Below are 25,677 nucleotides of genomic sequence, written 5' to 3'. Positions count from 1 at the left end.
TTATTATTATTATTATTATTATTATTATTATTATTATTAGAAACACAACAAGATGAGTCCACAGCAAACAAGGTCACTCTGCTGGCTGTTGTATTGGATCGATTGTGTTTAAGTGCAGGCCAAGGTCTTTAGGCACTGCACCCAGTGAGCCAATCACCACTGGGACCACCTTGACTGGCTTGTTCTAATATTTTCACAAACCCCGATGACATCTAGACATTTGATAATCCAACAATGTGGCAGTGAGTCAAATGATTTATTATTATTGTTATCATCATTATTATTTGATGGCCTTTGGAATCCTTTCCAATTCTTATTATTATTATTATGTTCCTCCCAACAATATTATTATTATTATATGATGAACCTCCCAACTCTATTATTATTATTATTATTAATAATTATTATCTGATGCCCCTCGAAACTCTAGAATTATTATTGTTGTTGTTGTTCTTATGCAGAGGCTGGATGGACATCTCTCGGGAGGGTTTTGGATGGCGTTTTTCCTTTAGTGCAAGACCTGGGGTCAGAATGGATGACCTTTGGGGTTCCCTTTCCCCCCCACGGTGCCATCCATCGAGACCCCCAATTAAATGCATCTCCATAATTAACGATGAGAATAGCGGGGGCGAATGGCACGCCTGCGCTGCTGCTGCTCTTCCTCCTCCTCCCGCATCATCTTCTCACCTCCAAGTTGCCATGGCAACCGCCCGGGTACCACAAAGGAAAGGATGCTGCAGCATCTCTTTAAATAGACATTGGCCAGATATATATATATATATATATATATATATATATATATATTGTGAGGATAGATTTTTTTAAAAATTTGGAGGGTTTAACTGTATTATTATTATTATTATTATTATTATTAAATGTGTATTATTTTCAGGTTTTTTTAAAATGATACGAACTATTAAATAATAATATTTTATTATTTTATTGAATTATTTTTTTTACATCCAATTTAATGTTACTACTAATACACTTCCCAAGATGGAGGGTTTAACTGTATTATTATTATTATTATTATTATTATTATTATTATTATTAAATGTGTATTATTTTCAGGTTTTTTTTTAAATGATACGAACTATTAAATAATAATATTTTATTATTTTATTAAATTATTTTTTTTACATCCAATTTAATGTTACTACTAATACACTTCCCAAGATGCAAGATTTGTGTGTGTGTGTGTATGTGTGTATGTCTATATATATTGCAAGATGAAGGGAATAAACCAGGCTTTGCAATGGGAGGAAACATCCCAAAATAATATCCCAATACTCAGTTCAGTAATAATAATAATAATAATAATAATAAGGCAGGTGTGTATGTGTGTGTGTGTGTGTGTGTGTGTGTGTGTATTGCAAGAAGAAGGGAATAAATCAGGCTTTGCAATGGGAGGAAACATCCCATAATAATATCCCAATATTCAGTTCAATAATAATAATAATAATAATAATAATAATAATAAGGCAAGTGTGTATGTGTGTGTGTATGTATATATATATATATATATATATATATATATATATATATTGCAAGAAGAAGGGAATAAATCAGGTTTTGCAATGGGAGGAAACATCCCATAATAATATCCCAATACTCAGTTCAATAATAATAATAATAATAATAATAATAATAATAATAAGGCAGATGTGTATGTGTGTATGTATTTGTGTGTGTGTATATATATATTGCAAGATAAAGGGAATAAATCAGGCTTTGCAATGGGAGGAAACATCCCATAATAATAATATCCCAATACTCAGAATAATAATAATAATAATAATAATAATAATAATAATAATAAGGCAGATGTGTGTGTGTGTGTGTGTGTGTGTGTTTGTGTGTGTGTATTGCAAGATGAAGGGAATAAATCAGGCTTTGCAATGGGAGGAAACATCCCATAATAATATCCCAATATTCAGTTCAATAATAATAATAATAATAATAATAATAATAAGGCAAGTGTGTATGTGTGTGTGTATGTATATATATATATATATATATATATATATATTGCAAGAAGAAGGGAATAAATCAGGTTTTGCAATGGGAGGAAACATCCCATAATAATATCCCAATACTCAGTTCAATAATAATAATAATAATAATAATAATAATAATAATAATAATAAGGCAGATGTGTATGTGTGTATGTATTTGTGTGTGTGTATATATATATTGCAAGATAAAGGGAATAAATCAGGCTTTGCAATGGGAGGAAACATCCCATAATAATAATATCCCAATACTCAGAATAATAATAATAATAATAATAATAATAATAATAATAATAAGGCAGATGTGTGTGTGTGTGTTTGTGTGTGTGTATTGCAAGATGAAGGGAATAAATCAGGCTTTGCAATGGGAGGAAACATCCCATAATAATATCCCAATACTCAGTTCAATAATAATAATAATAATTGGGAAGTGTCCGACGTGGGATCCAATTCAACAGCCAGCAGAGTGTCTGCTGTCGACTCATCTTGTTGTGTTTCAAATAATAATAATAATAAGGCAGATGTGTATGTGTGTGTATCTAAAGCCAGCACTTTGAATTGTGCCCAGTAACACACCAGCAGCCAGTGGAGCTTGTGCAACAGAGAGGTTGTGTGTTCCCTGAGTGCTGCTCCTGGTTGTAACCTGGTTGACGCCCGTTGGCCCATTTGGAGCTTCCGAACAGTCTTCAAAGGCAGCCCCATGTAGAGCGTGTTGCAGTAGTCTAAACGGGATGTAACCAGAGTGCGGACTACTGTGGCCAAGTCAGACTACCCAAGGTACGGTTGCAAGTTTTAATTGTGCGAATGCTCTCCCAGGCACTGCCGAAACTTGGGGTTCCAGGCTCAGCGATGAGTCCAGGATCACCCCCCCCCCCCAAGTCTGTCAGTGAAATCGGGCGCACAGGAAGGCAGGAACACGATCAATCACGGCCACCTTAGGCTATAAACTACTTTATTTTTACAGCTGTATACATTAGAAGCTACTTAACAGTCAGCACATCGTAAAACTTGCTTCTCACCATCCGATCGTAACATTGTGAGCACACGAACTGCTGTTATCAGTACTAGTCCACACCTCTTTTGCGAACACACGAACTGCTGTTATCAGTACTAGTCCACACCTCTAGCTTTCCATGACGCTGCGTCCATTTGCTCTATACACTTATGACCTCTCTAGGAATGCCCTGTTCGCCCTTGCAACTGACCAGGAGGACCTCTGTCTTGTCTGGATCCAGTTTCAACTTGTTCGCTCTTATCCAGACCGTCACAGCGGCCAAGCACCAGTTCAGGACCTGGACAGCCTCCTTAGTAGCAGGTGGGAAGGAGTGACAGAATTGGACATCATCCGCATACAGATGACACCACACCCCGAAACTCCAGATGATCTCCCCCAACTTCATGTAGATGTTAAACAACATGGGAGACAGTATTGAACCCTGAGGAACCCCACAAGACAATGGTTGTGGGGTTGAACAGGTGTCCCCCAATAACACCTTCTGAGATCGACCCTCGAGGAAGGACCGGAGCCACTGAAGAACAGTCCCTCCAAGACCCATCTCCTTGAGGCGTCCCAGAAGGATACCACGATTGACGGCCGCTGAGAGGTCCAGCAGAACCAACAGGGACACACTCCCCATGTATTATTATTATTATTATTATTATTATTATTATTATTATTATTATTTTCTACCAATTCCAACGGGTGTCACAGGCGAACTCTATTATTATTATTACTGTATTACCTTCTGGCAAGGAAACTAGTCCAATGTGAGCTAGGCAAAACTACGGTGAGGTGGATCAGTAATTGGTTAAGTGGACGAACACAGAGAGTGCTCACTAATGCTTCCTCTTCATCTTGGAAAGAAGTGACAAGTGGAGTGCCGCAGGGTTCCGTCCTGGGCCCGGTCCTGCTCAGGATCTTCATTCATGACTTAGATGAAGGGCTAGAAGGCAGGATCATCAAGTTTGTAGACGACACGAAATTGGGAGGGAGAGCCAATAGTCCAGAGGACAGGAGCAGGATTCAAAACGATCTTGACAGATTAGAGAGATGAATGGCCAAAACTAACAAAATGAAGTTCAACAGCGACAAATGCAAGATACTCCACTTTGGCAGAAAAAACGAAATGCAAAGATACAGAATGGGGGACAATGAGTCCTGGCTCGAGAGCAGTACGTGTGAAAAAGATCTTGGAGTCCTCGTGGACAACAAGTTAAACATGAGCCAGGAATGTGATGTGGCGGCAAAAAAAGCCAATGGGATTTTGGCCTGCATCAATAGGAGCATAGTGTCTAGATCTAAGGAAGTAATGCTACCCCTCTATTCTGCTTTGGTTAGACCACATCTGGAATATTGTGTCCAATTCTGGGCACCACAATTCAAGAGAGATATTGACAAGCTGGAATGTGTCCAGAGAAGAGCGACTAAAATGATCAAGGGTCTGGAGAACAAGCCCTATGAGGAGCGGCTTAAGGAGCTGGGCATGTTTAGCCTGAAGAAGAGAAGGCTGAGAGGAGAGATGATGAGAGCCATGTATAAATATGTGAGAGGAAGCCACAGGGAGGAGGGAGCAAGCTTGTTTTCTGCTTCCCTGGAGACTAGGACGCAATGGAACAATGGCTTCAAACTACAAGAGAGGAGATTCCATCTGAACATGAGGAAGAACTTCCTGACTGTGAGAGCCGTTCAGCAGTGGAACTCTCTGCCCCGGAGTGTGGTGGAGGCTCCTTCTTTGGAAGCTTTTAAGCAGAGGCTGGATGGCCATCTGTCAGGGGTGATTTGAATGCAATATTCCTGCTTCTTGGCAGAATGGGGTTGGACTGGATGGCCCAGGAGGTCTCTTCCAACTCTTTGATTCTAGGATTCTATGATTAATATATTCATTATTATTAGTATTTGGGGCAGATTTTTAACATTTTATATTCAATTATTTTGGTTTTAAATATATTGTAATTATTGCAATATATTAGTATTATTAATATATAATAATATATTATTATAATATATAATAATATGTAATAATAATTATTATATATTATTATGTATTATAATAATATATTATTATAATATATTATCATATATTATCAATAATATTATATATTATCAATAGTATATTATTATGATTTGGGATACATTATTATGATCTATTATTTTATTTATTTGGATATTATTTGTTAATATATAATAATAAATTATTATGATCTATTATTAAGTATTCTAATAATATAATATATAATAATATAATATATTATTAAGTATTCTAATAATATAATATATAATAATATAATATATTATTATATATTATTAATAATATATTATTATTAATATATTATTATGATTAGGGATAGATTATTATCTATTATTTTTATTTATTTGAACAGATATTATTTGTTTATTTATAGTATATCATTTAAAAATATAAATAGGAAACAAAGTGACTTATTACAAAGAGAAACCCAGGAATCAATTCTGCGCATGCGTGGAAAGAGGCCTCTTCCCACTGCTGGCAAAGGCAGGCCGAAGCCCCGCCCACTCTTCATTCACAAGAGAAAGCCCCGGCCACGCCCCTTCCCTGGATCTCCGCTCCCATTGGCCGCCTGGAAAGAAGTCCCCGCCCATTTCGAACGTTCCCCGGGCAAGCCTCTTCAGCCGCTCCTTCCGGGTCACGTGAGTTTTCTTTTGCTGCAAAGGAAAGCAAACCGACCTTATTTTTGCATTATTATTATTATTATTATTATTGTTAAATGCATGGGAAATAAATGTTGAATTAAATAATGAAGTCTTATTTTGCAATGTTTTCCTAAATATTAAGGAGTTAAATATTTAAATTAAAGGATAAATAATATTAAATAATAAATGATAAATAATATTAAATAATAAATGATAAATAATATTAAATAATATTATATATATTAGGTTCTTGTGGGTTTTTTTCGGGCTATAGGGCCATGTCCTAGAGGCATTTCTCCTGACGTTTCGCCTGCATCTATGGCAAGCATCCTCAGAGGTGTGAGGTCTGTTGGAATTAGGACAATGGGTTTATATATCTGTGGAATGGCTGGGGTGGGGCAAGGAGCTCTTCCTTGCTAGAGCTAGGTGTGACACCGTCTACAGAAAACCCACACACACAGATAGATATCTACATCAAAACTCCAACCATCACCCAAGTCAAAAAAGAAGCACCATGAAAGCCTTGGCAGACCGTGCAAAAAGAATCTGCGAAGCCCACCTCCTCCAAGATGGACTGAACCACCTCAACTGGGCTCTCCAGGCCAATGGAGACGCCACCTCAGACATCAGAAGAGCTGCAAGACCACTGAGAAGAAGCCACGAGAGTCAAGACCAAGATCCACCCAGAGGAAAAGTGTTCCTGCCAGACATCAAGGGAACCACTGACCGCAGAGGGAAGCTGATGAGGAAACACAACATACAAACAATCTACAAACCCACCAAGAAAATCCAACAAATGCTACGTTCAGCAAAGGACAAGAGGGATCCTCTCACCTCTGCAGGAGTCTACCATTGTATCCCATGCAGCTGTGGACAAGAAGTCTCCAGAGGGACCCCCAAACGCAGCATTGCCCAGACACGCATCAAGGAACATGGAAGGCACTGCAGACTCCTTCAACCAGAGAAGTCAGCCATAGCAGAGCACCTGATGAACCAGCCTGGACACAGCAGATTATTGGAGAACACAGAAATGCTGGACCACTCTCACAACCACCATGTCAGACTACACAGAGAAGCCATTGAAATCCACAAGCATGTGGACAATTTCAACAGAAAGGAAGAGACCATGAAAATGAACAAAATCTGGCTACCAGTATTAAAAAACTCTAAAATTATAACAGCTAAACAACAGAGAGGAAAAAAACCAGGCACAGATTAACACCTCCCACCAAGAGATTTTCCCAGGCTCAGGCAGGCCTTCAAATGCTAATGAAGGTGATCAGCTAAACATTCACACCTAACTGCAGCAGGGAAGAGCTCCTTGCCCCACCCCAGCCATTCCACAGATATATATAAACCCATTTTTCCTACTTCCAACAGACCTCACTACCTCTGAGGATGCTTGCCATAGATGCAGGCGAAACGTCAGGAGAAATGCCTCTAGAACATGGCCCTATAGCCCGAAAAAAACCCACAAGAACCTAGTGATTCCAGCCATGAAAGCCTTCGACAATACATTATATATATTATATATAAATTATATTATAAAATTATATTATTCAAATATTAAAAATGCATTCAATTAAATGCATTTGCAATTGATTTTAATGCATTCTGAAATATTTGAGTAATTAAATGTTAAATTAAATAATGAAGTTTTATTTTGCAATGTTTCCTAAGTATTAAGGAGTTAAATTATTAATAATATTTAGGAAACATTGCAAAAAATATTTAATTATTCATAATATTTAGGAAATATTGCAAAAAATATTTGATTATTCATAATATTTAGGAAATATTGCAAAAAATAAGATCGGTTTGATTTGAAAGCCTTCGACAACACATTGCAAAAAATATTTGATTATTCATAATATTTAGGTAACGTGAGTTTTCTTTTTGCTGCAAAGGAAATCAAACCGACCTTATTTTTGCAATATTATTATTATTAGTTTTAAATGCATGGAATTAAATGTTAAATTAAATAATGAAGTTCTATTTTGCAATGTTTCCTAAATATTAAGGAGTTAAATGTTTAAATTAAAGGGTAAATAATATTACTTTGCTATATTACTCAAATATTAAAAATGCATTCAATGAAATGCGTTTGCAATTTCTATTATATATTAGATATATTTATCATTACATTAGTATTACATTATTATATTATTTCTTCTATTACTTATATATTACATATTATTATATATTCTATATATTTATTATATTATTGTAAATATATTATTATATTACTTATTCTATTACCTATTATTATTATTATTATTATTATATAAATTAATGCAGTCTGAATTTAATTTAAATATGTAATTTCATTATTATTATTATTATTATTATGTATATAATATTTTCACAAACCCCGATGACATCCAGACATCATGTTATTATTATTATTATTATTATTATTATGTTTATAAGGCCCCCCGGTGGCACAGTGGGTTAAACTGCTGAGCTTCTGAGCTTGTTGACCGAAAGGTCACAGGTTCGATTCCGGGGAGCGCCGTGAGCTTCCCCTGTCAGCCCTAGCTCCTGCCAACCTAGCAGTTCGAAAACATGCAGATGTGAGTAGATCAATAGGTACTGCTCTGGCGGGAAGGTAACGGCGCTCCATGTGGTCATGCTGGCCACATGACCTTGGAGGTGTCTATGGACAACGCCGGCTCCTCGGCTTAGAAATGGAGATGAGCACTAACTCCTAGAGTCAGACATGACTGGACTTAATGTCAGGGGACTACCTTTACCTTTACCTTACTATGCTAATAATATAATATATTGTATGTATATATATTTTGTAAGCCGCTCTGAGTCCTTTTCGGGGTGAGAAGGGTGGTATATAAGTACTGTAAATAAATAAATAAAATAAGTCAGAGCATGATCCAGGGTGACTCCTAGATATTTGGGTGTGCTGCAATGCTCCAGTGGGATTCCTTTCCAGGCCATCCTCAGAGCTCGAGATGCTTGTCTATTCTTACGGTGAAATGAACCTATCTGCGTTTTAGATGGAATAGGGATCTGGTTTTCACTGGAATAGGCCAGCAAGGCCACCTAAAGCTTTGGAGAGCTTCTGTTCCACCATTTCAAAGCTCCCTGGTTGGGCGGTGATGGCACTATCGTCAGCATAGATGAAACTTCCTGTCTCTTCTTGCAGTGGCTGGTCATTTGTGTTAATGTGGAACATGGGGAACTGTATTAAGAGGCATTAGGAAGATTGAGAAACACTGACCTAAAGCTTTGGAGAGGTTCTGTTCAACCATTTCCAAGCTCCCTGCTTGGGTAGTGATGGCTAGATCGTCAGCGTATATTAAAACTTTCTGTCCTTTCTGGTAGTGACTGGTCATTTGTGTAAATGAGTGGAGCAAGCACGCTCCCCTGAGGCAGGCCGTTCTTCTGTTTCTGCCATCTGTTTCTCTGGCCCTGGAACTCAACAAAAAAGCTCCTTTTCGGTAGCAGGTTTCCTATGAAGCAGGCAAGGTGATCATCCTTTGTGATATTATACATTTTTCTCAGGGGAAGGGCTGCGTGTTATGGTTCTCAAAGTATTCTACCATACAAGTCCCATATCCACAGCGAAAGATTTCCGAATGTACTTTGGGAACAACACACTACAGCAAACTCGGGTGGTGATGGCACTGTCGTCGGCATAGATAAAACTCTCTGTCCCTTCTGGCAATGGCTGATCATTTGTGTAAATGTTAAAGATGAGGAACTGTATGAAGAGGCATTAGGAAGGTTGAGAAACACTGACCGAAAGCTTCGGAGAGCTTCTGTTCAGCCATTACAAAGCTCGATGCTTGAGTGGTGATGGCAGATCATCAGCATAGATGAAACTCTCTGCCCCTTCTGGCAGTGGCTGGTCATTTGTGTCAATGTTAAACATGAATGGAGCAACCTGGTTTCCCCTGTAGTAGGCAGTAAGAGCACCTAGAGCTTCAGAGAGCTTCTGTTCAGCCATTTCAAAGCTCCCTGCTTGAGCGTTGATGGCACTGTCGTCAGCATAGATGAAACTTTCTGTCCCTTCTGGCAGTGACTGGTCATTTGTGTAAATGTGGAACATGAGAAAGTGTATGAAGAGGCATTAGGAAGGCTGAGAAACACTGACCTGAAGCTTTGGAGAGCTTCTGTTCAACCATTTCCAAGCTCTATGCTTGAGTGGTGATGGCACGATCGTCAGCATAGATAAAACTTTCTGTCCCTTCTGGCAGTGACTGGTCATTTGTGTAAATGTTAAACTTGAGGAACTGTATTAAGAGGCATTAGGAAGGTTGAGAAACACTGACCTAAAGCTTCGTAGAGCTTCTGTTCAGCCATTTCAAAGCTCTCTGCTTGCGCGTTGATGGCACTGTCGTCAGCGTAGATGAAATTCTCTGTCCCTTCTGGCAATGGCTGGTCATTTGTGTAGATGTTGAACATGGATGGTGCAAGTTGGTTTTCCCTGTAATAGGCAGTAAGAGCACCTAGAGCTTCGGAGAGCTTCTGTTCTACCATCTCAAAGCTCCCTGCTTGAGTGGTGATGGCACGATCGTCAGCATAGATGAAGCTCTCTGTCCCTTCTGGTAGTGGCTGGTCATTTGTGTAGATGTTGAACATGGATGGAGCAAGCACGCTTCCCTGAGGCAGGCCGTTCTTCTGTTTCCGCCATCTGCTTCTCTGGCCCTGGAACTCAACAAAGAAGCTCCTGTTTTGTAGCAGGTTTCCTATGCTGACGATCATGCCATCACCACCCAAGCAGGGTGAGGTGGGCATCCGGAGATCATCCAGGCCAGCTGCTTCGCCATTTTTGCATTTATTGATACGTTAAATTGGTTCAAACTGTATTAAAAATGAATTAAATCCAAAATAAATTAAATCCAAACTCAATGATATCTGTATTGATTGTTCCCTCTCTTTTCCTACAGGGGGCCTTTTCCATTGCCCGGACCGAAGCTCCGCCCACAAGGGACCGAGGTCCCGCCCCCAAAAGGGAGGGGATGGCTGGCCGAGGCGGAGGCGGAGGTGGGAGGGGGCGTGGCCGAGGGGGTCACATGACCTTTAGCGTGGAGGCCATCGGCATCATTGGCAAGGGGGAGGCGCTCCCCCCACCCACCCTCCAGCCCTCCCCATTATTCCCAGTAAGTATTATTATTCTATTATTATTATTCTATTACTTATTGTTATATATTTATTTATTATTCTATTATTCTATTAATTATTATTATTATTATTATATATAACAACAATGCTGGACCAGGACTGGCACACCATTATTATATTATTTATTCTATTACTTATTATTATTATATATTACATATTCTTACTTATTGTATATTACATTTTATTATATATAAGATATATTTATCATTACATTAGTATTACATTATTATATTATTTCTTCTATTACTTATATATTACATATTATTATATATTCTATATATTTATTATATTATTGTAAATATATTATTATATTACTTATTCTATTACCTATTATTATTATTATTATTATTATATAAATTAATAATAATGTTCCACAGAGTGAGCAGACAGGACTTGGACTGGGACTGACACACTATTATTATTATTTTATTATTTATTATATTATTCTATTACTTATTATATTTTATTATAATATATATTTATCGTTATATTATTATATATTACACTTAATATATTTATTATTCTATTCCTTATGCAACAGACAGGTCTGTAACCCAACTTGGACTGGGACTGACACACTATTATTATTATTTTGTTATTTATTATATTATTCTATTTCTTATTATAATATTTTATTATAATATATATTTATTATTATATAATATATCACATATATGTAATATATTTATTATTCTATTACTTATTCCATTATTATTATAATACTTTATTATAATATATATATTATTGCATGAAATATATTTATTATTCTATTACTTATTCAATTATTATTATTATATTATTATATTTTATTATAATATATTTATTTATTTATTTATTATTATATATTGCACGAAATATATTTATTATTCAATTACTTATTCAATTATTATTATTAATAATTTTATTATAATATATATTTTTATTTATTATTATATATTGCACGTAATATATTTATTATTCTATTACTTATTCTATTATTATTATATTTTATTATAATATATATTTATTATTATATTATTACATATTACACGTAATATATTTATTATTATATTACTCTATTATAATATATTTTATTATAATATATATTTATTATTATATTATTATATATTAAACGAAATATATTTATTCTTCTATTACTTATTCAATTATTATAATAATAATATTTTATTATAATATATATTTATTATATTATTATTACATATTACACATAAATATATTTATTATTCTATTACTTATTCCATTACTTATTATTATATTTTATTATAATATATATTTATTATTATATTATTATATATTACACATAATATATTTATTATTCTATTACTTATTCAATTATTATTATTATTATTATTATATATAACATATTATATATATATATTGTTATTCTATTACTATATTATTTAATATTATTATATCGTCAAGTCATCAAGCTAGTATGATATATTTATTATGTGTTATTTTATATATTATATAATATTTTATTATTATTATATATAACATATATTATATATATATATAATTGTTATTCTATTACTATATTATTTAATATTATTATATCGCCAGGTCATCAAGCGAGTATGATATGTTTATTTTGTGTTGTTATTTTATATCATTATATAATATTTTATTATTATTATATATAACATACATTATATATATATATATATATATATATAGTTATTCTATTACTATATTATTTAATATTATATCATCAGGTCATCAAGCTAGTATTTTATATCATAGAATTATTTTATATCATTATATAATATTTTATTATTAGTATATATAACATATTATATATATATATATATATATATATATTATTGTTATTCTATTACTACATTATAATTTTTATTATTATTATTATATATAACATATATATATAATTATTATTCTATTACTATATTATTTAATATTACTATATCGTCAGCTCATCAAGCTAGTATGATATATTTATTTTGTGTTGTTATTTTATATCATTATATAATATTTTATTATATATATATATATTATTGTTATTCTATTACTATATTATTTAATATCATTATATAATATTTTATTATTATTATATATAACATATATATATATATAATTATTATTCTATTACTATATTATTTAATACTATTATATCGTCAGGTCATCAAGCTAGTATGATATATTTATTATGTGTTGTTATTTTATATCATTATATAATATTTTATTATTATTATATATAACATATTATATATATATATATAATTGTTATTTTATTACTATATTATTTAATATCGTTATATAATATTTTTTTATTATTATATATAACATATATATATATATATTATTGTTATTCTATTACTATATTATTTAATAGTATTATATCGTCAAGTCATCAAGCGAGTATGATATATTTATTTTGTGTTGTTATTTTATATCATTATATAATAGTTTATTATATATATATATATATATATATAATTGTTATTCTATTGCTATATTACTTAATATCATTATATAATATTTTATTATTATATATAACATATATATATATATATTATTGTTATTCTATTACTATATTATTTAATATTATTATATCGTCAGGTTATCAAGCTAGTATGATATATTTATTTTGTGTTGTTATTTTATATCATTATACAATATTTATGAATATGATTATTATGATTATGATTATGATTTTCTCAGCCCTTGGAATACAAGCCGCTTCCTCTTCAGACGGGAGAAGAAGTCGAATATATGTTGGCTTTGAAGCAGGAGCTCCGGGGAGCCACCAAAAACCTGCCTTATTTCATCAAACCTTCCGCCCCAAAGAAAGGTAAGTCACACATTTTAGGAAATACAGTCATATATATATAATGTCCTCCACCCACACCATACTGCTCGCCACCCAAGGGAAGGCTTTCATTTGGGGACAATTTCATCCCAAATTAAATTATATATAAATATAATAATATATAAATTGCATGTGTTTCCTGCACCACAGGCACCCCAGTGTTCCTTACTCTTTCCATTGCTGTGGAATTTGCAGGACCTTGCCCACTGCCTCTCCCTTAACCCTTTGCTATTCTTTTCTATGACACACAGGAAACAGAGGAATTGATCAGCAGCAGATATCCCAGTGTTCCTTTCTCTCTACTGGTGTGGAATTTACATGACCCCCCCACCCACCACTACCTCTTCCGTGATCCTTTCCTATTGTTTTCTATGGCACACAGCAAACAGAATAATTGATCAGCAACAGACATCCCAGTGTTCCTTTCTCTCTCCACTGGTGTGGAATTTGCGTGGACCCCCCCACTGCCTCTTCCATGACCCTTTCCTATTCTTTTCTATGGCACAGAGCAAACAGAATAATTGATCAGCAACAGACACCCCAGTGTTCCCTTGTCTCTCCACTGGTGTGGAATTTGAATGACCCCCACCCACTGCCTCTTCCATAACCCTTTCCTATTGTTTTCTATGGCACAGAGCAAACAGAATAATTGATCAGCAACAGACACCCCAGTGTTCCTTTCTCTCTCCACTGGTATGGAATTTGCATGACCACCCACCCGCCCACTGACTCTTCCATAACCCTTTCCTATTCTTTTCTATGGCACATAGCAAACAGAGGAATTGATCAACAGCAGACACCCCAGTGTTCCTTTCTCTCTCCACTGGTGTGGAATTTGTATGACCTCCGCCCACTGCCTCTTCTATAACCCTTTCCTATTGTTTTCTATGGCACACAGCAAACAGAATAATTGATCAGCAACAGACACCCCAGTGTTCCTTTCTCTCTCCACTGGTGTGGAATTTGCCTGACCTCCGCCCACTGCCTCTTCTATAACCCTTTCCTATTCCTTTCTATGGCACATCGCGAATAGAGGAATTGATCAGCAACAGACACCCCAGTGTTCTTTTCTCTCTCCACTGGTATGGAATTTTCATGACACCCCCACACCCACTGATCATACTGGAGGGGTTTGGGGGAGAGACTCAATTATCGGAGTTGTCGTTCACCCTACATCAAGCCAGAACACTGTGACCCCCCCCCCTTTCTCTTTCCACACCAATGGGAAGAGAAAGGAACCCTGGGATGCCTGCCTGTGGTGGAGGAAACACCTCAAATCTAGGATGAAATTCTCCCCGAACGAAAGAAAGCATTCCTTGGGTGGTGGGCAGTGTAGTGCTTTGGGAGGACACTAGCAGGGGTTGGTTCTCAACCTGGGGTCCCCAGATATTTTTGGCCTTCAACTCCCAGAAATCCTAACAGCTGGTAAACTGGCTGGGAGTTCTGGGAGTTGTAGTCCAAAAACATCTGGGGACCCCAGGTTGAGAACCACTGGGCCACATGTTCATGGCGCTCGCTCGAACCTGCAATGTGCGTGGAGGGAGTGCCTTCTCGGCACTCGGAGTTCCTATAGAGGCTTCTTGGAACTGTGACTTGTTTGTGAAGGCCAGAGGCTGTCTGTGGAAGTGGACGCCTCCTCCACATACATACATATTTTGCACATGTATGTACAGATAGATAATAAAACCCCAAATGACGCTATTTCCCCCTCTGTATTGCATTTTTAGATGTGGAACGATATTCTGATAAATACCAAATATCCGGCCCTGTTGATAATGCCATCGAATGGAACCCCGGTAAGAACGAGTAATAATAATAATAAGTATACAATCTATATATATAAAAATGTTGTCATCGTTTTACTGTTCTATTGTTTTGCTTGTTTTTTTATTATTTGCTTATGAGTTTTATTGTGTATTGTATGTTGTTGTCGGCGGCCTCGGCCTTTGTAAGCTGCATTGAGTCCTTTGGGAGATTTTGCGGGGTATAAATAAATATTATTATTATTATTATTATTATTATTATTATTATTATTATTATTATGTTCGAATGGAACCCCAGTAAGAATGAGTAATAATAATATTAATAATAAGTATACAATCTATATATATAAAAATGTTGTCATCGTTTTACTGTTTTATTGTTTCGCTTGTTTTTTTATTATTTGCTTATGAGTTTTATTGTGTATTGTATGTTGTTGTTGTTGTCGGCGGCCTTGGCCTTTGTAAGCCGCATCGAGTCCTTCGGGAGATTTTGCGGGGTATAAATAAATATTATTATTATTATTATTATTATTATTATTATGTTCGAATGGAACCCCGGTAAGAAAGAGTAATAATAATAATAAGTATACAATCTATATATATGTAAAAATGTTGTCATCGTTTTACTGTTTTGCTTGATGTTTTATTATTTGCTTATGAGTTTTATTGTGTATTGTATGTTGTTGTCTTTGGCGGTCTCGGCCTTTGTAAGCCACATCGAGTCCTTTGGGAGATTTTGCGGAGTATAAGTAAAGTTAATAATAATAATAATAATAATAATAATAATAATAATAATAATGTTCGAATGGAACCCCGGTAAGAAAGAGTAATCATAATAATAAGTATACAATCTATATACATAAAAATGTTACGTGCGTTTGTGGGGTTGACATAATGCAAAAACCACTGGGCGAATTGACAACAAATTTGGACACAAGACACCTCTCCGGCCAACGAGTGACCATCACTCATAAAAACAATGAAAAACACAGTGGAAGGGACTCCAAAAATTAAAAAACACATTACAACACATGCACATAACCACATATATACAAATACTAGCTGTGCCCTGCCACGCGTTGCTGTGGCCTATAGTAAAACTTATCAAAGTTGAGGTAGATATCTGGACTATTATGAAAGAGAGGTCCCTACCTATTCCTTCCCCCTTTTCCTCCCCCTTTCTCTCCTTTCTTCCTTCTCTCCCTCTTTCCTTCTTTCACTACTTGGTTTCATCCTTCTCTCTTTCCTTCATTCCCTCCCCCTTTCTTCCTTTGCCTTTCTTCCCTCCCTGTTTGCTTCCTTCTTTCGCTTTTTATTTCCTTTTATTTCACCACCATCATAACAATAACAATAATGCAATGCATTGCCTCTGGGAACTGACACCTCTCCCATTCTCCCTAAAAGGGTCTCAGAGGAAGAATCATAGCATCATCATAATCATAGAAATAACAACCTTTACCCGCCACATGTTGCTGTGGCCAATCTTCCCTCTTTTTCTCCTTCTTTCCCTCCTTCCTTCCTTCCTTCCTTCCCATCTTTCCTTCTCCTCTTCTTTCTCTATCTCTTTCCTTCCTTCCCCCTTTTTCTTTCTTTTCTGCTGTCTCTCTTTTCTTTCCTTCCATCTTTTCTTTTCTTTCCTTTTCTTCTTCCTTCTTTCTCTAACTTTCCTTCCTTCCCCCTTTTTCTTTACCTCCCTTTCTCTTTCTTCCTTCTTTCCTTCCTTCCTGTCTTTCCTAGATTTTGACAGGGCGGGAAGGGGCGGGGTGGGGTTTGGAGGTGGCGTGAAGTAAAAGGAGGTAAGATTGGGGAAGGGGAGTGATGGAGCATGGGGTTGCGTGTGTGTGTGCGGTGGCGGGGGGAGTGATGGAGCGTGGGGTTGCGTGTGTGCGTGCAGCGGCGGGGGGAGTGATGGAGCGTGGGGTTGCGTGTGTGTGTGCGGCGGCGGGGGGAGTGATGGAGCCTGGGGTTGCGTGTGTGTGTGCGGCGGCGGGGGGAGTGATGGAGCGTGGGGTTGCGTGTGTGTGTGCGGCGGCGGGGGGAGTGGGGTTGCGTGTGTGCGTGCGGCGGCGGGGGGAGTGATGGAGCGTGGGGTTGCGTGTGTGTGTGCGGCGGCGGGGGAGAGGGGTTGCGTGTGTGCGTGCGGCGGCGGGGGGAGTGATGGAGTGTGGGGTTGTGTGTGTGTGTGCGGCAGGGGGTGTGTGTGTGCGGGAAGCGGCGTGACGGGGCTTGGAGTGAGTTGTTTTTCATTTTGAGTAGATATGTTTGTACCTTGTGGGTTGTGTTATGGGCATGGGGATTTTGGTTAAGTTTCGTTGGGGGATTTTTGAGTTTTGTTGTTTTGCCGTTTTGTGAGTGTGTTGTTGTGTTGTTTTTCATTTTGAGTAGATATGTTTGTACCTTGTGGGTTGTGTTATGCGCATGAGAAGTTTGGTTAAGTTTTGTTGGGGGATTTTTGAGTTTTGTTGTTTTGCCGTTTTGTGAGTGTGTTGTTGTGTTGTTTTTCATTTTGAGTAGATATGTTTGTACCTTGTGGGTTGTGTTATGAGCATGGGAATTTTGGTTAAGTTTCGTTGGGGGGTTTTTGAGTTTTGTTTCCTCGTTGGATGCCCCTAACAAATTTATATATATAGATACACACACACAAAACACATAGACTGGGCCACAGCAACACGTGGCAGGGTACGGTTAGTAATAAATATAGTAATAATAATATAACAATAACAAAATATTAATATGTAGTAGAACATTATACATAGAATACAATCAAGTCTTACCAAGCCTTGGGGTTTTTTTTGTTTCATATTGTGAGATGGTCTAAGAGGCTAAACAATAAATTACTACTACTACTACTACTAATAGAACATCTACATAAATAAAAATGTAATAAACAACTTGCATGTCAAGATTTGGGAAGTGGACGGTGAGACCGTTATGAGTGAAAGCAAAGTGCGTAAGTGGGTACGACAATTCAAAGATGGCCGTGACAACGTCCATGATGAGGACCGCTCCGGTCGCCCGTCTTTGATTACAGATGATTTGGTGGCTTAATTTGAAGCGAGGATTTGTGAGAGCAGGCGCTTCACAATAACAGGACTCTCAAACGAATTTCCTGATGTGTCGTGATCAGTGTTTCTGAACATCTAAAGTTTAGGAAACTGTGCTCAGTGGCAACCGTTACAATGACGACGACGTGAAAACGGCAGTGAACTCTTGGTTATCGGAGCAGGCGGCAAGTTTTTATGAAGAGGGTATTTTAAAATTGGTTTGAACAAACTTGGCAACTATGTCGAAAAATAGAGTGAAGTAGGTACTTTCTAAAAATAAATTTACTTTTTTAAAAATAAACTTTCGTTGTGTACTTATGTTCAAACGGACCTTACTTAAAAAATACCCCTCGTATATAGATAGTAGGCTTGGGTAACAACGGAAAAAATTGTTTCTAAACTCGTTTCGTTTTTAGGGGTCCATCGCGTTTCGTTTTTTTAAAGAATTCCGAAATTTTCCTTTTAAAAATTTCAAAATTTACAAAATTTCGTATAATTACGAATCGATTCGTTAATGGCGGACGCGATTGCGCAATATGCTAAAAAAACCTCCAAATGGGACAGGGGGAACTTCTGAAGCTTCCCTCTCCCTCTGTTGTTGACTGTTGGTGTGATAAAACAAACAACTATAAAACTTGCACCAGGCATACGAAAATAATGACGAAATAATTTCGAAATGATTACGAAATAATAACGAAACAAATTGGAAAAAATTGTTTCGAATCTAGATTACTCCTCACACTATTCCTGCATGGCTCAATATTGGATCGTAAGCTAAGTTCAGGGGCGGCTCGTCCATTATGCGAAGTAAGCAGTCGCAGAACATTTCTTTTTTTTGCCAGGGGTGCAGAGGCGCCTCTGTAAATGCCCCTCGACCGCCACTTGAGGAGTGCCCCTCAGCTCACAACAGCCCTAGAAGTCCGTGGGGAGCCTCGGCTTTCTTGCCTCGCTGCCGGGCGATCCTCTTCCCAAAGGGGCTGGGCCCTTGAGCCTTGCCTAGCCCCTCTCGTTCCTGCTCCACCCGGCCACCGTGTGCGCGAGCAGAGCCGGCGTTCAATAGTTCTCTGTGTTCGATCCCTTCCCCATGACCGGCTCCCTTTCCCGATCCCCCGGCGCTCAACCCGCCTCCTCTCCTCTCCCCAATCCGTGGGTGGGCCAAGGGGTGGAGCCACCACGTCTGGCCCGCTTTGGGTCCGGAGGCGTGTCTGAAGACCCCAGCGTGCGCACCAAAAGTCGCCTCTTCTCCTGGCTTTCTCTTTAGCCATTGGGACCGAGAGAGAGAGAGAGAGAGAGAGAGAGAGCCTCCAGCTGGAGGTATCTCCCACCTCCGCTCCCTCCTTTGTTTTTGCGCCTACCTTCAGGAAAGGTGGACATCTCCACCTCTCTCTCTCTCTCTCTCTCTCTTGGTCCCAATGGCTGAGGAGAAAGTCAGGAGAAGAGGTGACTTTTGGTGCACACGCCGGGGTCTTCAGGCACGCCTCCGGACCCAAAGCGGGCCAGGCAAGGGAGCAAGTGCGGCAAGTGTAGTTACTGGGATGTATAGTTCACTTGCAATCAGAGAGCATTCTGAACTCCACCAATGATGGAATTGGGCCAAATATGGCACACAGAACTCCCACGACAAACAGAAAATATATATCAATTATTGGTTGGGGGGGGGGCGGCGCCAAAATACTGTTTGCTTACCGTTGAAAATTACCTAGGGCCGCCTCTGGCTAAGTTAAATACGAATTAATAACGAATTACGAAATTAACGAACGAAACCGCCCAAGCCTAATAGATAGGTAGAAAGATAGAGACAAATATATTGTCAGGAGTCAATTTCTGAGGCATGAAGACATCACAAATTCCCTCCGTGACATCCTGACTGAATCAATTTTCTCTCTGTGACATTTTGAAGCCATTTTGAGGGCGCTGGAAGCCTTGTATTGGAACTTGTGAAGCCACAAGCTCTAATAAGGAAACTGAGAAGAGAGGGAGATGGGCAGGAAAAGTGTATAAAAGGAAGCGGTGGTGGGGAAAAGTCAGTCGTGTCTTTCTTTGCTGCAGAGATACAAGCAATATATCCATTTCCAAGCAAAACCGGCTTGTGAGTGCTTATTTAATATTGCTATAGAGATCCTACAGTCTGGCATACATCCACATGTATCATAATACAATATATTCTCCTTTCTGCAGACTGGAAGCGGCTTCCCCAGGAATTGAAGATCCGGGTGCGGAAGCTGCGGAAGCAAAGTGAGTCGCGTCGGGAAAATTATGATATCTTATTCATATTTAGTAATATTGAAATATAATCATGTTATTTCATTTCGTGTGTTTTAGGAGAATTGGTTCTGGCCCCGAAACGTAAATCCCAGCTTCCGACGGACAAAGAGGAAACCATCAAGAAACTGGAGGTATACTGGGAGACATAGTATGTGTGTGTATAGTGTATATGACTGGAATCTGTTGTATCTAATCTATAGTATATAAAGTGTATAGAATGTTATGATGTGTGTGTATATACACACATATACATTCTATCTATCTATCTATCTATCTATCTATCTATCTATCTATCTATCTACACATACAATATCTATGATATATAGGTCCCAGTTGGTGTGTGTGTGTATAGTATAGTGTATTTGTGTGTGTGTGTGTGTGTATACATACACATATATATATTCTCTCTCTATATATATATATATATACACATACAATACACACACACAATATCTATGATATATAGGCCCCAGTCTGTGTGTGTGTATCTATAGTATAGTGTATTTGTGTGTGTGTGTGTGTATACATACACATATATATATTCTCCCTCTCTCTCTCTCTCTATATATATACACATACAATACACACACACAATATCTATGATATATAGGCCCCAGTCTGTGTGTGTGTATATATAGTATAGTGTATTTGTGTGTGTGTGTGTGTATGTATATATATGTGTGTGTGTATGTGTGCGTGTATATATATATATATACACACACACACACACATATACTCTCTCTCTCTCTTTATATATATATATATACACACATACACACACATACAACACACACACAGACACACACACACAATATCTATGATATATAGGCCCCAATCTGTCTGTGTGTGTGTATATAGTATGGTGTATTTGTGTGTGTGTGTATATATACACATATATATATTCTCTCTCTCTATATATATATATACACACACACACAATATCTATGATATATAGGCCCCAGTGTGTGTGTGTGTGTGTATATAGTATGGTGTTTTTGTGTGTGTGTGTGTGTATATACACATATATATATTCTCTCTCTCTATATATATATATATATACACACACACTCACACAATATCTATGATATATAGGCCCCAGTGTGTGTGTGTGTGTGTATAGTATGGTGTATTTGTGTGTGTGTGTATATATACACATATATATATTCTCTCTCTCTCTCTCTCTATATATATATATATACACACACACTCACACAATATCTATGATATATAGGCCCCAATCTGTCTGTGTGTGTGTATGTGTGTGTATGTATGATATATAGTAGGGTCTAGTCTGCAGAGAGAATATTATATACACACACAATATTATATTGTGTAGTAATTATATATATATAATTACTATACAATATAATATATACGTATATTATATTATATTATATTGCGTAGTACTATATATATATACGTGTATATGTATAATATTGTGTAGTAATTATATATATATATATATATATAATTACTACACAATATTATTTATGTGTATATTATATTTGATTGTGTAGTACATATATATATAGTAGATTTCATTCTGCTCAGAGAAGAATTATATTGTATTCTATTAATATAACTGGACTCTATAACATCCATATATTGGGATATATAGTATTTATAATTGTATATTGGGATAATATTGTGTGTGTGTGTGTATGTATGTATGTATGTATGTGTGTGTATATATATATATATATATATAGAGAGAGAGAGAGAGAGAGCTTGAATATATCCTAATATTGGGATGATATTATTATTAATATTATTATTATTATTATATTAATAATAATAATATAATATTATAATAATTATAATATTATATAAATATAATTATATTATTATTAATAATAATATAATATTATAATAATTATAATATTTTATTATATAAATATAATTATATTATTATTATTGTTATTATTGTTTGTGCGTAGACTTTGGAGAAGAAAGAGGAGGAAGTGACGTCGGAAGAGGAAGGAGAGGAAGAAGGGAACGAAGAAGGGAAGGAGGAGGAAGCCGAGGAGGAGTACGACGAGGAGGAGTTCGAGGAGGTCCGCAGGCCTTCATTGTTTTCGTTTAATTAACGTCTAATTGATAATTTAATTATTTTTATTAATTAAATTCTAATTAACTCTCATCGTTTAATGTAATTCACATGTATTGAGCCATGATAAAATAATTTTAAAAATACAAAAAAAAATGTAATTCATATCTAAGTAATTTAATTAAATCCCATCATTTAGTTTAAGTAATATATCCAATCAATAATTTAATTGTTTTTGTTAATTAAACACTAATTGAATCCCATTACTTAATGTAATTAATATCTAAATAATTTAATTAGATGCCATCATGTAAGTAATTTCCAATCGATAATTTAATTATTTGATTAATTAAAATCTAATTAACCCTATCATTTACTTATCCAATTAATAATTTAATTATTTTTAAAAATTTTCGTTAATTCGATTTCCTGCAGGAGACGGACTACATCATGTCTTATTTCGACAACGGGGAGGATTTCGGGGCCGACAGCGACGACAACATGGACGAGGCCGTGTATTGAAGACCTGGAGGGAGAGAGAGGGAGATACACGCACACATATGTATTCTGGGTATGTCTGCACTGCAGAGTTAACCCAGTTTGATACCTCTGAGGCTACTATTATTATGAGGTGGTGCTTTTCGGCCCAGTGGCCTCCAGGTGGCGCTGTTGCTCAACTTCAGATGTAAATAAAGAGATATTTGGAACTTTTTTTATTTTTGGGGAAAAAAATATAAAATTAAAAAATATATATATCTAAAGAGAGTAAATGGAACGAATGGCAGCGTTTCCTAAGTTGCATTATTGTATTGAAATGATTGTAAGATATTATTCTAGTTATATATATTACCTTTGTCGCGACCCACAGAACACAGATTGTCTTAAACAGCAACTGAGATGCAAATAATAGTCTTTTAAATGGAAAACAAACTTAAATAAGGCACTTAAACATCAGTGCAAACAGTTCAAACGGTGTTTTCAAACAGGAACGTAAACAGTAGATAACCGGTATCTAGCAGGCTTGAATTGCAGCCAAAAGAACACAGGAGATACAAAAACGTGTAGCAAAATGCAAAACAAAATAGTCTCTAGGAATTACAAGGTACGAAGCAAGGTCCGATAGGCAAACTCGTCGTCAATCAATTCCAAGGTCAGGAAGCCAGGCGTAACTCTCACGAACGAAGGTTCCAAGGTCCGAAGAAGCACGGCAGGAAAACAGGATACTGGAAATCCAAACAAGGTTAGGCAGAGTAACAACGCATAACAACACTTTGTCATCTGCAAAGAAACAGGTCCCAAGGTGCTTATTTTATTCACTATCAGAAGAATGAGATTCATTACTCGCATCTGGATGTGAGTGGATGTGGCTCTTAATGAGACATGCCGCATTATCACAGGGTGCCTGCGCCCTACACCACTGGAAAAATTACACTGTCTAGCTGGTATTGCACCACCTGACATCCGCCGGGAAGTAGCAGCCAATAGTGAAAGGACCAAGGCAGAGACATCTCCAGCCCATCCCCTGTTTGGGTCTCAGCCAGCACGTCAACGACTTAAATCTAGAAATAGTTTTCTAAGATCTACAGAGACACTCACTGGAACACCTCAGCAAGCGAGAGTCCAAAAGTGGCAGGCCCAAACCCAGTACCTCAACCAATGGCTGATACCCAATGAGAGACTCCCCCCTGGGCACACAGAGGACTGGGCGACCTGGAAGGCACTGAACAGACTGCGCTCTGGCACCACGAGATGCAGAGCCAACCTTCAGAAATGGGGCTACAAAGTGGAATCCTCGACATGCGAGTGTGGAGAAGAGCAAACCACTGACCACCTGCTGCAATGCACCCTGAGCCCTGCCACATGCACCATGGAGGACCTTCTTGCAGCAACCCCAGAGGCACTCCAAGTGGCCAGATACTGGTCAAAGGACATTTAATCAACTCTCATACTCACAAATTTTGTAATCTGCTTGTTTGCTTTGTTCTGTTAGAAATGTAATATAACCTGACTGGTTGTTCTGACACGACAAACAAACATTACTCGCATCTGATTCTGCTTGCGCAGCTGAGGCATCTAAGCCACGCCAAGCTTGCCACCTTTGATCTAATGCCTGATCCTGCCAAGAACATCCCTCATTCCCATTATTTATTTTATTTATTTATTTGGGGTTCTTTTACCCCGCCCTTCTCACCCCGAAGGGGACTCAGGGCGGCTTACAAAAGCAAGGCACAATTTGATGCCTGCATCATAAAAACAATCAACACAAAATTACATCAATACACAATCAACACCAAATATACATTATAACCATAAAATCAATAAAACCAAATACAAACCCAGATTCTCCTCTTACATGGTCAGCGTTCACTACTCATAGCGTTCACTACTCATAGATCTAGTTTTACGTTCCACTTCATCAATCCTGCTGGTCTTACTCGCCTGGTTGTCTGATTTAATTGCCGGAGTGCCCAAAGGCCTGGTCCCATAACCAAGTCTTCACCCTTCTCCTAAAGGCGAGGAGGGATGATGATGCCCTGATTTCCCCCGGGAGTGAGTTCCACAGGTGAGGGGCCACCACTGAGAAAGCCCTGCTCCTCGTCCCCACCGGCCTCACTTGTGACAGTGGTGGGGTCGATAGCAGGGCTTCCCCAGATGATCTCAGACTCCGAGGTGGGATGTAGAGGGAGATACGTTCGGACAGATACACTGGACTGGAACCGTACAGGGTTTTGTAGGTCAAAACCAGCACCTTGAATTGGGCTCGGAACTGAATCGGCAGCCAGTGGAGCTGGCACAGCAGGGGGGTGGTATGCTCCCTGTATGTCGCTCCGGTGAGCAATCTGGCTGCCGCTCGCTGGACTAGTTGAAGTTTCCGAACAGTCTTCAAGGGCAATCCCACGTTGCCAT

At 37.2% G+C, this 25,677-nt stretch overlaps 1 protein-coding gene across 1 annotated transcript; it reads left to right on the top strand.

Moving 5' to 3' along the window:
- The first annotated feature begins 5,473 nt into the window (after nucleotides 1–5,473).
- On the top strand, nucleotides 5,474–23,477 carry POLR3GL (RNA polymerase III subunit GL). Its single transcript, XM_067472562.1, has 8 exons — nucleotides 5,474–5,679; nucleotides 10,590–10,802; nucleotides 13,504–13,633; nucleotides 15,379–15,447; nucleotides 20,637–20,693; nucleotides 20,781–20,854; nucleotides 22,661–22,777; nucleotides 23,206–23,477. Exons 1-8 carry the CDS (start codon nucleotides 5,488–5,490, stop codon nucleotides 23,290–23,292), a joined length of 939 nt encoding a protein of 312 aa, XP_067328663.1. The 5' UTR covers nucleotides 5,474–5,487; the 3' UTR covers nucleotides 23,293–23,477.
- Nucleotides 23,478–25,677: the final 2,200 nt, after the last annotated feature.

This window comes from Anolis sagrei, chromosome 12, assembly GCF_037176765.1.
Source record: "Anolis sagrei isolate rAnoSag1 chromosome 12, rAnoSag1.mat, whole genome shotgun sequence".
NCBI classification, from domain to species: Eukaryota; Metazoa; Chordata; class Lepidosauria; order Squamata; family Dactyloidae; genus Anolis; species Anolis sagrei.
This window is presented reverse-complemented; position numbering and strand designations above follow the sequence as displayed.